The sequence below is a fragment of the Salvelinus alpinus genome, chromosome 23 (genome assembly GCF_045679555.1).
Source record: "Salvelinus alpinus chromosome 23, SLU_Salpinus.1, whole genome shotgun sequence".
Lineage (NCBI taxonomy): Eukaryota > Metazoa > Chordata > Actinopteri > Salmoniformes > Salmonidae > Salvelinus > Salvelinus alpinus.
In genome coordinates, this window is record NC_092108.1 from 32,112,222 (window position 1) to 32,129,389 (window position 17,168).

Sequence of the window (17,168 nt, forward strand, 5' to 3'; positions counted from 1 at the left end):
AGGTTTCTGTACCAAATATGAAGTTCTGCTTTTCTGATGTATCAAATACTTATGTCATGCAATAAAATGCCAATTAATTACTTTAAAATCATACAATGTGATTTTCTGGATTTTTGTTTTAGATTCCTTCTCTCACAGTTGAAGTGTACCTATGATAAAAATTACAGACCTCTACATGCTTTGTAAGTAGGAAAACCTGCAAAATCGTCTGTGTATCAAATACTTGTTCTCCCCACTGTAGGTATTAAGGTGCCATTTGGGACATAGCCAGGGACTCAGGGATGAGAAATTGTGGTGTTTTTCAGTTGAGGGCAGCTCTGCTCCAGGAGGCTAGGCTGAGCTGACACTCCGGTGCCCAGCCTTACTGGGGCCTAGCAGCTGGCAGCTGGAGTCCCATGATAATGGCCCTGCCCTGCCACTGTAAACTGAGACCACTGGAGGGAAAATGAAATGTGGGTTGAGTCCATCCTCATCCTTGACACACATAGCCATAACCTTACTGAGCTTACTGGAAGAGACAGAATAGTTTGTCAGAACATACCAAAAATAAAATCTTCTACAGAGAAATAGATTAATATTGTCATGTTTTTATTTTATCATCCAGAATGTTCACAGAGGATTACAGGGAAGCAAATAACACTATGTGACCTTATAGCAGGAACCTCAATGTCAATGAATTACAAACCCCTCTGAATAGCATTCTGAGATTTATTTTAATTTTTTTACTTGAGTTAGTGCATTAATTCAATGCTATAGCTTGTCTTTTGGGGACCACAACACAGACTTGTGGCAGCCTGTGGCCTGAGGTAATTGCTTGCTCGATACAGCCCACCTCAGTCTCTTCCTTGGTGATCTAGATATTGTCAACAGCTTGTACACCCATCACTCTGGCTCCCTCTCCCGAATGTGGCAGAATCTGTGTTCATATAACTCAACCTCCCCCAGTCCAAGGCAGCTAGCTAGATTGATTGAGTAGTATTGAGTTAGTGGAGTAAAGTGCAGACTCACTCCTCTTGTCTGTCCTGTCTAATCGCTCTATCTTACTCCTGCTCACTCTCGTTCTCTCTCTGTCTGTTGTCCACAGAAGTGTCTGCTGAGAGGTCCCCCAGGAGGCGGAGTATCTCAGGCCTGGGGAATTCAGAGAAGAACATATCCCTGGACGTACCCAACTCATCTCCCTTCAAAGTACCGGTGAGTGCTATTGTTATGATTAGAAAATATGTTTATTGTCCAATGTACATGGATGTCCAACGAAAACTTGTCTTTTGCTTTATAACAAACCTCTCAGAAAAAAACGCACACATTAGACATTTTAAGCCTCTTTGTACAGTTTGACGTACAATAACTGTTATGTTGGAAGCAATTAGGAAGCCATTAATATTTGTTGCCGTTTTGTATTATTTTGCTATTTTATATTATTTTGCTATCTAGAAGTCTTTCCCTTATTTGAAGCATATGGGCAGACTGCAGACCCAACCCTCTCTGTACTTGATTAGACTTTATTTCAGTTAAAACTCCCCAAAGCCCCATTGATGGCCATGGGCTTTCAGCAGCTCAGTCAGTGGTAAAACTCTCTGCTTTAAACATGGTCTTCCTATTCCATCCTAGGACATGGATAATATCAATCTAGTTGTTTTTTCTTTGCACCGGCAGGACAGAACGTCAAAGTCCGGTAAGATCAGGGGTGGTGGTGTGTGTCTCTTTATTAACAACATCTGGTGCGCGATCTCCAATATTAAGGTTCTGCTATTCTGAGTTAGAGTACCTCATGGTAAGCTGTAGACCATACTATTTACCAAGAGTTTTCATCTGTAATTTAAAATAGCTGTCTATTTACCATCACAATCCGATGTTGACATTAAAAAGTGTCAATACAGTACTAAGTTCGAATCCTACTACACCGGCGCTGACGCTCGTTGGATGTGGCAGGGCTTGCAAACCATCCCGGATTACAAAGGGAAACCAAGCAGAGAGCTGCCCAGTGACGGAAGTCTACCAGCCGAGCGAAATGTCTTCTATGCTCGCTTCGAGGCAAGCAACACTGAACTATGCGTGAGAGTACCAGCTGTTCCAAACAACTGTATGATCACGCTCTCCGTAGCTGATGTAAGATCTTTAAACAGGATAACATTCACAAGGCCGCAGGACCAGACTAATTACCAGGACGTGTACTCAGAGCATGCGCTAACTAGCTGGCAAGTGTCTTCACTGAAATTTTCATCCTCTCTCTGACCCAGTCTGTAATACCTACATGTTTCAAGCAAACCACCATAGTCCCTGTGCCCAAGAACGCAAGGTAACCTGTCTAAACGACTACCGCCCCGTAGCACTCACATCTGTAGCCATGAAATGCTTTAAAAGGCTGGTCATGGCTCACAACACCATCATCCCAGAAACCCTGGACCCACTTCAATTCACATAGCACCCCAACAGCACTCCACACTGCCCTTTCCCACCTGGACAAAAGGGACACCTATGTGAGAATGCCGTTCATTGACTACAGCTCAACGTCCAACACCATAGTTCCCTCCAAACTCATCACTAAACTCAGGACCCTGGGACTGAACACCTCCCTCTGCAGCTGGATCCTGGTCTTCCTGACGTGCCGCCCCCAGGGGTTGAAGTTCGAAACTACACATCCGCCACGCTGACCTTCAACACGGGGGGCTCCTCGGGTGCGTGCTCAGTCCCCTTCTGTACTCCATGTTCACCCACTACTGCGTGGCCACGCACGACTCCAACACCATCATTAAGTTTGCTCACCGATGACGATGAGACGGTCTATAGGGAAGAGGTCGAAGACCTGGCAGTGTGGTGCCAGGACTACAACCTCTATCTCAACATGGGCAATACAAAGGAGCTTGTTGTGGACTACAGGAAATGGAGGGCGAACATGTCCCCATTCACATCGACGGGACTGTAGTGGAGCAGGTCGAGAGCTTAAAGTTCCTTGGTGTCCACACCACTAAGGACCTATAATGGTCCAAACACAGTCGTGAAGAAGGTACGACAATGCCTCTTGCCCTTCAAAAGGCTGAAAATAATTGACATGGGTCCTCAGATCCTCAAAAGGCTCTACAGCTGCACCATTGAGACCATCTTCACTGGCTGCATCACGGTTTGGTATGGCAACTGCTCGGCATCTGACTGCAAGGCGCTACAGAGGGTAGTGCGTACGGCCCAGTACATTACTTGGGTCAAACTCCCTGCCACTCAGGACCTCTATACCAGGCACTGTCAGAGGAAGACCCTAACAATTGTCAGACTCCAGCCGCCCAAGTCATAGAATGTTCTCTCTGCTACTGTACAGCAAGCAGTAGGGGAGTGCCAAGTCTGACCAAAAGGCACCCGGACAGCTTCTACCCCCAAGCCATAAGACTGCTGAACAGTTAATCAAATGGCTTCCCGGACAATTTACATTGACCCGCTCTATTATTTATTTAATATATTTATCTTAATTGTTTTGCTCTGACTCCCTTGCACTGGCTCTACAGTATGCACACTCACTAGACTCTACCTGTCACATGGAGAGACGAAGCAGGTACGGGAAGTAAAACATTTAATAAACAACGGACATGGAACGAGACAGGAACAGCATCAGCAAACGAGTAACATAAACAAAAAACAATGCAGAAGCGGGGAACAGAGCTGGGGAACTGACAAATATAGGGGAGGTAATAACAGGTGATGAGTGAGTCCAGGTGTCAACCGAGGCAGCGAAACCTCTCGAGCCAGCCAGGGCGTGGATGCCTGACGGGCTGGTTTAGGCACCCCCGGTTCCATCGGCAGCGGAATCCACCCCGACGTCACCAACAAAAACAAAAACAAAAAAAAACTCCTGGACCGGCTGGGCAAACAAAAACTGACTATCTGGCTGAGGCCCGACGTGGGATGGGCGCCATCCGGGGCAAGGAAACCTCTCAAACCAGCTAGGGCGTGGAAGCCCAACGAGCTGGCTAGGCACCCCCGGTTCTATCGGTGGCGATCCAGAGCCGATGCCATCATACCAACCGGAACGCCAGTACTCCCCGATGCTTCGTGTGATGGCTTCTGCATTCTGTCACATGGATGGACGCTGAAGAGACGAAGCAGGTACGGGAAGTAAAACATTTAATAAACAACAGACATGGAACGAGACAGGAACACCGTCAGCAAACGAGTAACACGAACAAAAAACAATGCAGAAGCGGGTAACAGAGCTGGGGAACTGACAAATATAGGGGAAGTAATAACAGATGATGAGTGAGTCCAATATCGCTGATGCGCGTGACGAGGGAAGGCAGGTGTTGCTTAATGGATGATAGGCGTGCGTGATGCAGGGCAGCCTGGCGCCCTCAAGCGCCAGGGGGGGGGAAGAGCGGGAGCAGACGTGACACTACCTACACACTCACACATAATACATACACTCACACACACACATGCATATTAGATACCTCCGAAAAGAGATGGCCGCCTCGCTTCGCGTTCCTTGGAAAATATGCAGTATTTTGTTTTTTTATGTGTTATTTCTTACATCCGTACCCCAGGTAATCTTAGGTTTCATTACATACAGTCGGGAGGAACTACTGAATATACGATTAACGTCAACTCATCATCGTTCCTACCAGGAATATGACTTTCCCGAAACGGATCCAGTGTTTTGCCTTCCACCCAATACAATGGATCTGATCCCAGCCGGCGACCCTGTGCGACGCCGTAAAAGGGGAAAACGAGGCGGTCTCGTGGTCAGGCTTCGGAGACGGGCACATCGCGCTCCACTCCCTAGCATACTACTCGCCAATGTCCAGTCTCTTGACAATAAGGTTGATGAAATCCGAGCACGGGTAGCATTCCAGAGAGACATCAGGGATTGCAACGTGCTCTGCTTCACGGAAACATGGCTAACTCAAGAGACGCTAACGGAGTCGGTGCAGCCAGCTGGTTTCTTCATGCATCGCGCCGACAGAAACAAACATCTTTCCGGTAAGAAGAGGGGCGGGGGGGTATGCCTTATGATTAACGAGACGTGGTGTGATCATCATAACAACACACAGGAACTCAAGTCATTCTGTTCACCTGATCTAGAACTCCTCACAATCAAATGTCGACCGCATTATCTACCAAGGGAATTCTCTTCAATCATAATCACAGCCGTATATATTCCCCCCCAAGCAGACACATCGATGGCCCTGAACGAACTTTATCTGACTCTTTGTAAACTGGAAACCACACACCCTGAGGATGCATTCATCGTAGCTGGGGATTTTAACAAGGCTAATCTAAAAACAAAACTCCCTAAATTCTATCAGCATATCGATTGTGCTACCAGGGCTGGAAAAACCCTAGATCATTGTTATACTAATTTCCGCGACGCATATAAGGCCCTCCCCCGCCCCCCTTTCGGAAAAGCTGACCACGACTCCATTTTGTTGATTCCAGCCTACAAACAGAAACTAAAACAACAAGCTCCCGCGCTCAGGTCTGTTCAACGCTGGTCCGACCAATCTGAATCCACGCTTCAAGACTGCTTCGATCACGCGGATTGGAATATGTTCCGCATTGCGTCCAACAACAATATTGACGAATATGCTGATTCGGTGAGCGAGTTCATTAGGAAGTGCATTGACGATGTCGTACCCACAGCAACGATTAAAACATTCCCAAACCAGAAACCGTGGATTGACGGCAGCATTCGCGTGAAACTGAAAGCGCGAACCACTGCTTTTAACCAGGGCAAGGTGACCGGAAGCATGACCGAATACAAACAGTGTAGCTATTCTCTCCGCAAGGCAATCAAACAGGCTAAGTCCCAGTACAGAGACAAAATCGAGTCGCAATTCAACAGCTCAGACACAAGAGGTATGTGGCAGGGTCTACAGTCAATCACGGATTACAAAAAGAAAACCAGCCCCGTCGCGGACCAGGATGTCTTGCTCCCAGACAGGCTAAACAACTTTTTTGCCCGCTTTGAGGACAATACAGTGCCACTGACACGGCCCCCTACCAAAACCTGCGGGCTCTCCTTCACTGCAGCCGAGGTGAGTAAAACATTTAAACGTGTTAACCCTCGCAAGGCTGCAGGCCCAGACGGCATTCCCAGCCGCGTCCTCAGAGCATGCGCAGACCAGCTGGCTGGTGTGTTTACGGACATATTCAATCAATCCTTATCCCAGTCTGCTGTTCCCACATGCTTCAAGAGGGCCACCATTGTTCCTGTTCCCAAGAAAGCTAAGGTAACTGAGCTAAACGACTACCGCCCCGTAGCACTCACTTCCGTCATCATGAAGTGCTTTGAGAGACTAGTCAAGGACCATATCACCTCCACCCTACCGGACACCCTAGACCCACTCCAATTTGCTTACCGACCCAATAGGTCCACAGACGACGCAATCGCAACCACACTGCACACTGCCCTAACCCATCTGGACAAGAGGAATACCCATGTGAGAATGCTGTTCATCGATTACAGCTCAGCATTTAACACCATAGTACCCTCCAAACTCGTCATCAAGCTCGAGACCCTGGGTCTCGACCCCGCCCTGTGCAACTGGGTCCTGGACTTCCTGACGGGCCGCCCCCAGGTGGTGAGGGTAGGTAACAACATCTCCACCCCGCTGATCCTCAACACTGGGGCCCCACAAGGGTGCGTTCTGAGCCCTCTCCTGTACTCCCTGTTCACCCACGACTGCGTGGCCATGCACGCCTCCAACTCAATCATCAAGTTTGCGGATGACACTACAGTGGTAGGCTTGATTACCAACAACGACGAGACGGCCTACAGGGAGGAGGTGAGGGCCCTCGGAGTGTGGTGTCAGGAAAATAACCTCACACTCAACGTCAACAAAACAAAGGAGATGATTGTGGACTTCAGGAAACAGCAGAGGGAGCACCCCCCTATCCACATCGACGGGTCAGTAGTGGAGAAGGTGGAAAGTTTTAAGTTCCTCGGTGTACACATCACGGACAAACTGAATTGGTCCACCCACACAGACAGCGTTGTGAAGAAGGCGCAGCAGCGCCTCTTCAACCTCAGGAGGCTGAAGAAATTCGGCTTGTCACCAAAAGCACTCACAAACTTCTACAGATGCACAATCGAGAGCATCCTGTCGGGCTGTATCACCGCCTGGTACGGCAACTGCTCCGCCCACAACCGTAAGGCTCTCCAGAGGGTAGTGAGGTCTGCAGAACGCATCACCGGGGGCAAACTACCTGCCCTCCAGGACACCTACACCACCCGATGTCACAGGAAGGCCATAAAGATCATCAAGGACAACAACCACCCAAGCCACTGCCTGTTCACCCCGCTATCATCCAGAAGGCGAGGTCAGTACAGGTGCATCAAAGCAGGGACCGAGAGACTGAAAAACAGCTTCTATCTCAAGGCCATCAGACTGTTAAACAGCCACCACTAACATTTAGCGGCCGCTGCCAACATACTGACTCAACTCCAGCCACTTTAAAAATGGGAATTGATGGAAATTATGTAAAAATGTACCACTAGCCACTTTAAACAATGCCACTTAATATAATGTTTACATACCCTACATTACCCATCTCATATGTATATACTGTACTCTATATCATCTACTGCATCTTGCCATCTTTATGTAATACATGTACCACTAGCCACTTTAAACTATGCCACTTTATGTTTACATACCCTACAGTACTCATCTCATATGTATATACCGTACTCTATACCATCTACTGCATCTTGCCATGCCGTTCTGTACCACCACTCATTCATATATCTTTATGTACATATTCTTTATCCCTTTACACTTGTGTGTGTGTATAAGGTAGTAGTTGTGGAATTGTTAGGTTAGATTACTTGTTGGTTATTACTGCATTGTCGGAACTAGAAGCACAAGCATTTCGCTACACTCGCATTAACATCTGCTAACCATGTGTATGTGACTAATAAAATTTGATTTGATTTGATTTAATTTGATATTGACGCCACACTCACACAGATTATTTCACACTTCACATATGCTTCTGCTGCCCTGTTTATTATACTGTATATCCTAGTCACTTTTACCCACATGTAAATGCTGTATTACGGCAATTACCTCATACCCCTTCACATTGACTCAGTACTGGTACTCCTTGTATATAGCCTCGTTATTTTTTTGTGTTACTATTTCCTTTTTTATTTAGCAATTATATATATTTTTCTTAATTTTTAACTCTTCACTGTTGGGAATGGGCTCGTAAGTAAGCATTTCACTGTAAAGTTGTATTCAGCGCATGTGACCAATAAAATTTGATTTGATTTGAAACCACTCAAGGATTTCACCATGAGGCCGTGATCGGAGAAACTGAGGATGGATCAACAACATTGTAGTTAATCCACAATACTAACCTAAATGAAAGAGTGAAAAGAATAAAGGCGGTACAGAATAAAAATATTTGAGAACATGCATCCCATTTCCAACAAGACACTAAAGTAAAACTGTAAAACATTTGGAAAATTAACTTTATGTCCTGAATACAAAGTGTTATGTTTGGGGCAAATCCAACACAACAAAAATAATGATGTGCAAATATTGTACAACCTAGGTGTGGAAAGCTCGCTGCCAAAGGTGACTCTCTAACATCTATTGACTTAGGGGTTGAATACTTACGTAATCCAGATAAATGTGTGTTTTATTTTTCATATATCTTTTGTAGATCGATGACAAAAAATAACAATTAAATACATTTTAATCCCACTTTGTAGTCAAGGAACGCGAATCCTTTCTGAATGCACTGTAATGCAGTAATTTAGACCCTGCACTATGCAGGGAATAGGGTGCTTCAACCTTGTTATTGAAAGGAAAAAGGGGATACTTGGTCAGTTGCACAACTGAATGCATTCAACCGAAATGTGTCTTCTGCATTTAACCCAACCCTTCTGAATCAGAGAGGTGCGAAGGGCTGCCTTAATCGACATCCACGTCATTGGTGCCCAGGGAGCTGTTGTTGTTGGGGGTTAACTGCTTTGCTCAAGGGCAGAACATCCAATTTTTCCACCTTGCCGGATCGGGGATTAGTTTACTGGCCCAACGCTCTTAACCGCTAGACTACCTGCCGCCCTCTCTGTTATACCACCACGTCTCTCATAGAGCTCCATTCTGATTCATGTCATTCTGGTCTCCTCCTCAAAGTGAAGCAGTACTTGTCATTATTGTGTTGGCCTAAGGAGGGATTATCCATAAAATTACACATAGAACTCATTTAATAGGAGCTCTGTGGGTTTATCTAGCTAAATCTTACCTTACTATAGCTTCTCGCATAATGCATCAGCATTTTTCACATTCTCAGACGTGGACTTGAAGTCTAGAACCAACTCTGTGCAGTTGTTGTGAAGTAAATATGGAAGTGTGTTATGGGAGATATATATATGAAAACTTTTGCTTGCTAATCAGAGACTATGTGGGAGTGTGCCTCAAAGGACTGCGAAAACTCAGAGACATGCTTTTGGTGATATTTATAGGCAAAAGAATTGGGCCATGCATCACCGTTACTCATATTTCTGGCCTGTTATAGGGCTTCTTGTTACGCTTTTAGAAGATTTTGTTAAGGATAGATGAAGAACAACTTCTACATTTGAAGAAAAACTTCTACTTTTAAAAAGGTCTCTGATAGCTTACATTTTTTTCAATGTCATGTTTTTTTTATATTCACCAAAGGGTCTAGCCTACTTCCACTAGTGGGTAGGTGACTCATGTTTGTCTGCTTAAATCTTTGTACGTTTCTATAGACAAGCTATTTTACCTGCACAGCAATATGGGAATGTTCCCAGTGGTGTAAAGTAAAAATACGACTAATGTAGTTTTTTGGGGGGTATCTGTACTTTATTATTTACATTTTTGACAACTTGTACTCCACTACATTCCTAAAGAAAATATTGTACTTTTTACTCCATACATTTTCCCTCACAACCAAAAGTACTTGTTACATTTTGAATGCTTAGCAGGACAGGAAAATGGTCCAATTCATGCACTTATCAAGAGAACACGTGATCATCCCTACTGCCTCTGGCAGACTGACTTAACACAAATGCATCTTTTGTAAATAATGCCCTAGTGTTTGAGTGTGGCCTGGCTGTCCATGACTTTTAAAAACAAGAAAATGGTGCCGTCTGCTTTGCCCCTTTACCCCTACCAACGTGTACATATTACCTCAATTACCTCCACTAACCTGTTCTCCAGCACATGGACTAGGTACCTGTACCCTCTCTATATACTGTAGCCTCGTTATTGTTATTTTGTGATACTTTAGTTTATTTAGTAAATATTTTCTGAACTCTATTTTTCTTAAAACGGCATTGTTGGTTAAGAGTTTGAAAGTAAGCATTTCACGGTAAGGTCTGCACCTGTTTTATTCGGTGCATGTGACAAATACATTTTGATTTGATTAATATAAGGAATTAAAAATTATTTTTTACATTTGATACTTAAGTATATTTAAAACCAAATACTTTTAGACTTTTGGTCAAGTAGTATTTTACTGGCTGACTTTCACTTTTACTTGAGTAACTTTCTATTAAGGTATCTATACTTTGACAATTGGGTACTTTTTCCACCACAATGTTCCCAATGGTGTAACCTGGCTGTTTCAAGTAAGAGAGATTCAGTGTGTGTCTCAGAGTGGGAGTGCTGATAGGATCAGGTCTGTGTAATCTTATTCATTATGATCTAAAAGGCAACACTGAGTCTAGATCAGTACTTCTAATTAGAGACGTCTAGATCCCTGGCACTCTTAGCCCTCACTATTGAGTAGCTTCTATCTACTGTAACATCCCCCAACCAGGTGCTGGTTGTGGACCAAGTCAAAGTGATGACTGCCGTCAGCTTGTGCTGACACGACAGGCTTTATAAATTCAGGCACCCATGGGAGCAGAGGGGAGAGGTTTGTGCTGTTATTGTCTCTGACTGAAAATGAGCTGTTTGAAACTCACCTCCTCCACACTGCCAAGGTGAATGAGAATGACAAAAAGCTGACAGACTTCCTGTACCTGTCCTCTCTGTGGACGTAAAATGTTTTATTTCTCTCTACCTCTCCTCATTGTGAATAATTTTACAAAGCATATCAACACCTAATTATAGTGGAGTGCACTTCCTAGAGTTTATTGCAGCTTTGCTAATAAGTAACATGGCTTTCCTGTGCAGACTTAGCAATACTCTCTCACTGTCAGAGGTCACAATATGTACTCTGTGTTGCATTACCATATCCTATGTCAATATACAGGCCAGGGTAAGCATTATACACTACTCCAAGATATACAATATCTGGCTATGAATAATTTCAAAGTTACAAGTTTCTTCTTTCAACCATTGAATTAAGTCATAAAAGAACAACAATTGCATATATATACAGTGGGGCAAAAAAGTATTTAGTCAGCCACTAATTGTGCAAGTTCTCCCACTTAAAAAGATGAGAGAGGCCTGTAATTTTCATCATAGGTACACTTCAACTATGACAGACAAAATGAGAAAAAATAATCCAGAAAATCACATTGTAGGATTTATAATGAATTTATTTGCAAATTATGGTGGAAAATAAGTATTTGGTCACCTACAAACAAGCAAGATTTCTGGCTCTCACAGACCTGTAACTTCTTCTTTAAGAGGCTCCTCTGTCCTCCACTCGTTACCTGCATTAATGGCACCTGTTTGAACTTGTTATCAGTATAAAAGACACCTGTCCACAACCTCAAACAGTCACACTCCAAACTCCACTATGGCCAAGACCAAAGAGCTGTCAAAGGACACCAGAAACAAAATTGTAGACCTGCACCAGGCTGGGAAGACTGAATCTGCAATAGGTAAGCAGCTTGGTTTGAAGAAATCAACTGTGGGAGCAATTATTAGGAAATGGAAGACATACAAGACCACTGATAATCTCCCTCGATCTGGGGCTCCACGCAAGATCTCACCCCGTGGGGTGAAAATGATCACAAGAACGATGAGCAAAAATCCCAGAACCACACGGGGGGACCTAGTGAATGACCTGCAGAGAGCTGGGACCAAAGTAACAAAGCCTACCATCAGTAACACACTACGCTGCCAGGGACTCAAATCCTGCAGTGCCAGACATGTCCCCCTGCTTAAGCCAGTACATGTCCAGGCCCGTCTGAAGTTTGCTAGAGAGCATTTGGATGATCCAGAAGAAGATTGGGAGAATGTCATATGGTCAGATTAAACCAAAATAGAACTTTTTGGTAAAAACTCAACTCGTCGTGTTTGGAGGACAAAGAACGCTGAGTTGCATCCAAAGAACACCATACCTACTGTGAAGCATGGGGGTGGAAACATCATGCTTTGGGGCTGTTTTTCTGCAAAGGGACCAGGACGACTGATCCGTGTAAAGGAAAGAATGAATGGGGCCATGTATCGTGAGATTTTGAGTGAAACCCTCCTTCCATCAGCAAGGGCATTGAAGATGAAACGTGGCTGGGTCTTTCAGCATGACAATGATCCCAAACACACCGCCCGGGCAACGAAGGAGTGGCTTCGTAAGAAGCAATTCAAGGTCCTGGTGTGGCCTAGCCAGTCTCCAGATCTCAACCCCATAGAAAATCTTTGGAGGGAGTTGAAAGTCCGTATTGCCCAGCAACAGCCACAAAACATCACTGCTCTAGAGGAGATCTGCATGGAGGAATGGGCCAAAATACTAGCAACAGTGTGTGAAAACCTTGTGAAGACTTACAGAAAACGTTTGACCTCTGTCATTGCCAACAAAGGGTATATTGAGATAAACTTTTGTTATTGACCAAATACTTATTTTCCACCATAATTTGCAAATAAATTCATTAAAAATCCTACAATGTGATTTTCTGGATTTTTTTTTCTCATTTTGTCTGTCATAGTTGAAGTGTACCTATGATGAAAATTACAGGCCTCTCTCATCTCTTTAAGTGGGAGAACTTGCACAATTGGTTGCTGACTAAATACTTTTTTGCCCCACTATATATCCAGATCATGTTTAATTTGATATCTCAGCCTTCACTGTAAATGAAGCAGAAAAAGCTCAAGGAAGTGATTGGGTGTTAGATGTGAGTAATACTGGGGTAAAAGGTCACTGAATACACCCCTGTCTCAGCTCTGACTCAAGACCCCTATTGGTTTCAATGTGACCTCGTCATAGTATTCAGTCTGACTGGGGTTATTTCACAATACACTACCAGACACGCTGTTCAGTTTCCTATGTGTCACCAGAGCATGACAATGGAATTCACTCCCCAACTTGGTCATTGTGGTCAGCTGGTCAGTCACACTGTAGTTACTATATCACAAAATGAGCAAACAAAAGTCTAAGACAGTGATAGTGTTGTACAAAACTTCATTCTCGTTCTATGTAGGCTACACATTACACAACATTTGTTAGAAATTCTGAGCTGACAGAGTTTATGACCGGTGTGACACATTAGCCATTCATTGGTACAGCAGCTCTCCCAATGCAGACAGACTAGTTGCAACACCTGCTGATGCCCACAGTAGAGACAGCCATACAAACTAACAAATGTGCGTCTCTGAGTGTAGCACTTCTCCTGAAGGTAATTTCTTCTGTTGTGTCTTTCAGGGGTTTTTCAGCAAACGACTGAAGGGATCCATAAAGCGGACGAAGAGTCAGACCAAACTGGACCGTAACACCAGCTTCAGACTGCCCTCCCTGAGACCTTCAGAAAATGACAGGTAGGCTGTTCAATTATCTCCTTCCATATTTGTTTTATGTTTTAATACCAAGGAACTGAATTCACATCTCTTTTCTTAATTCTGCCTCTCGGAGTGGATTTAGGCCTATCTACTGATCATCATTTGGTTATTCATATTTCACCACCAAAGTATAGCTGATATTGTAGATATTAAAATGTGGAAGAGAGGCGGGGGGGGGGTTGTACAGGCTTTTAAGAAGATAGCCATATCTTACATTATGTTCCCAGCCATTATCAGTCCTGAGTGCTATTCTGAGATCTGTCTTTGATTCCAGGATTATAAGCATGTGAAATAATGGCCTTACTGTAAGCCTGACTGCTTTCTTCCCTCCCTCGCATACGGTCAATATAATAGGACAATTAGGCGTTGTTGTATCCATGCATGTGAGACCAAGACAATTGTAATCCACAGTGCACTTCCTCCTGGTCTGAACAGGGGGCTAATGTTGATATATTTGGGGTTCTCAACGCTGCAGTGAGTTTGCTGAATAGTTTTGTTCTGAGGAGGGGGGCGGAGGGACAGCAGACAGTGCCCTGCCTGGCGGGCTTCCTCTTTGCTCTGAGGGGGGGTCTTCCCCACGCTGGGCCCTTTGCTGCCTGCCGAGGGCCGTGCCGACTGTGTTGATATGCAGCTCCGTGCGCCAGGCAAAATATGCAGCTTCTACCACTACACAGATACTCACTCACTCTGACTGTTCTGTGCAGATTGTAACCTACAGAGCTAGTGATGAACAGGCTAGCGGCCATAGAGAAGTACTGTATCTATCTATGCTAGTGGCTGAGCGGGTAGCTGGTAGGCTACGTGCATATAGTACTGTCGAGCTTTGCTCAGGCTGACATGACATCTGTCACTGTGTAGGGCTGTACGCCCACGTGGATGACGTCTGCCTGCCCCGTGAGCCAGAGTAGTGAAAGTGGACTTTAGAGGCATTAGAGCCAGCAGTAGCCAGTGATAATGGGCAGAGTGAGGCGGAGATGCAGCCTCTCTCTGCCATGGTTAGCTAATGTGAGTGACTCCCAGTAAGGACCATACTACAGCATCAGCATGGCCACCATGGCGACCAGCGCCTCCTCTTCACTCTTAAGGAGGGCCAGGAATTCCCACCTGCCCAAGTCGCTGCACTTCAGGTAGGGCAGCATCATAGAAATAGAATGAGAACTCATTCTAGAACTCATTCTAGTTCTGTGGACAGCATGTCTCCTACTTAGAGAATGCTGAGCTGAATGACCAACGCATTGTTTGCTACATTTATAATGATCTAATTGGTGGTAATCCTGTCTTTCGTTTATAGATGGGTCATGTAGATGGGTCATGTTTCCTCTGCTGTAAAATGTGATTTAAAAAAAAAAAAAAAAAGAATATTCACCTTTTATTTAACCAGGTAAGCTAGTTGAGAACAAGTTCTCATTTACAATTGCGACCTGGCCAAGATAAAGCAAAGCAGTGCGACACAAACAACAACAGAGTTACACATGGAAGAAACAAGCGTACAGTCAATAACACAATGTGTGTAAATGGCGTGAGGAGGTAGGCAATAAATAGGCCATAGTAGCGAAATAATTACAATTTAGCAGATTAACACTGGACACTGGAGTGATAAATGAGCAGATGATGATGTGCAAGTAGAGATACTGGTGTGCAAAAGAGCAAAAAAGTAAATAAAAACAATATGGGGATGAGGTAGGTAGATTGGGTGGGCTATTTACAGATGGACTATGTACAGTTGCAGCGATCAGGTTAGCTGCTCAGATAGCTGATGTTTAAAGTTAGTGAGGGAAATATAAGTCTCCAGCTTCAGCGATTTTTGCAATTCGTTCCAGTCACTGGCAGCAGAGAACTGGAAGGAAAGGCGGCCAAAGGAGGTGTTGGCTTTGGAGATGACCAGTGAGATATACAGTGAGCAGATTAACACTTTCCACCTCCATGTTTGACGGTGGGGATGGTTTCTTGGGGTCATAGGCAGCATTCCTCCTCCTCCAAACACGGCAAGTTGGGTTGAAGCCAAAGAACTCCATTTTGGTCTCATCTGACCACAACACGTTCACCCAGTTGTCCTCTGAATCATTCAGATGTTCATTGGCAAACTTCAGACGGGCATGTATATGTGCTTTCTTGAGCAGGGGGACCTTGCGGGCGCTGTAGGATTTCAGTCCTTCACGGCATAGTGTGTTACCAATTGTTTTCTTGATGACTATGGTCCCAGCTGCCTTGAGATCATTGACAAGATCCTCCTGTGTAGTTCTGGGCTGATTCCTCACCGTTCTCATGATCATTGCAACTTCACGAGGTGAGATCTTGCATGGAGCCCCAGGCTGAGGGAGATTGACAGGTCTTTTGTGTTTCTTCCATTTGCGAATAATCACAGAAACTGTTGTCACCTTCTCACCAAGCTGCTTGGCGATGGTCTTGTAGCCCATTCCAGCCTTGTGTAGGTCTACAATCTTGTCCCTGACATCCTTGGAGAGCTCTTTGGTCTTGGCCATGGTGGAGAGTTTGGAATCTGATTGATTGATTGCTTCTGTGGACAGGTATCTTTTATACAGGTAAGAAACTGAGATTAGGAGCACTCCCTTTAAGAGTGTGCTCCTAATCTCCGTTCGTTACCTGTATGAAAGACACCTGGGAGCCAGAAATCTTTTTGATTGAGAAGGGGTCAAATACTTATTTCCCTCATTAAAATGCAAATCAATTCATAACATTTTTGACATGCGTTTTTCTGGATTTTTTTGTTGATATTCTGTCTCTCACTGTTCAAATAAACCTACCATTAAAATTATAGACTGATCATTTCTTTGTCAGTGGGCAAACGTACAAAATCAGCAGGGGATCAAATACTTTTTTCCCTCACTGTACCTGCTGGAGAGCGCCTGCTACGGGTGGGTGTCGTTATCGTGACCAGTGAGCTGAGATAAGTCGGCGCTTTACCTAGCATAGACTTATAGATGACCTGGAGCCAGTGGGTCTGGCGACGAATATGTAGCGAGGGCCAGCCGACTAGAGCATACAGGTCGCAGTGGTGGGTGGTATAAGGGGCTTTGGTAACAAAACGGATGGCACTGTGATAGACTGCATCCAGTTTGCTGAGTAGAGTATTGGAAGCTGATGATGTTTTGTTGTTTCATACAGTACTACACTGTTTTTGTCCCATCTGAACCAGCTGAATTATAGAAATTAACTGCAGTTACAACATGCAATATCATGCCAGGTTGAATTGTATGTGATTCTGCTTCAAAGTACTACCAGTTCAGAATCATATGGCAGCATTTAGTTAATTCAAGGACCTGGTCACAGCCGAGTAAGTTCCTATCCTTCCTCCCATTAGACGTATCAGGTTTCTATCCTAATGCAGTGGACATGGTGAGGGCTGGCGTTCAGACAGGCGATCTGATTAGCTTTCAAATGACTTTGAGGATGGGGGGCAGCAGCAGGTTTTTAAAGAGATCAGACTCCCTCAGAAATTTACTCAAGTGTTAGCTTTTTCACCAC

The 17,168-nt window shown here is 44.5% G+C and overlaps 1 protein-coding gene across 7 annotated transcripts in view; it reads left to right on the forward strand.

Annotated features, from left to right (window-relative positions):
• The window catches only part of rasal2 (RAS protein activator like 2), a 105,603-nt gene that overhangs the window by 68,145 nt on the left and 20,290 nt on the right, over positions 1–17,168 (forward strand). For all 7 annotated transcript variants that reach the window (XM_071361971.1, XM_071361972.1, XM_071361970.1 and 4 more), the window contains 2 exons: positions 1,085–1,191; positions 13,549–13,661. In XM_071361971.1, coding sequence (XP_071218072.1) covers positions 1,085–1,191; positions 13,549–13,661 — 220 coding nt within the window. The remainder of the gene's footprint in view (positions 1–1,084; positions 1,192–13,548; positions 13,662–17,168) is intronic.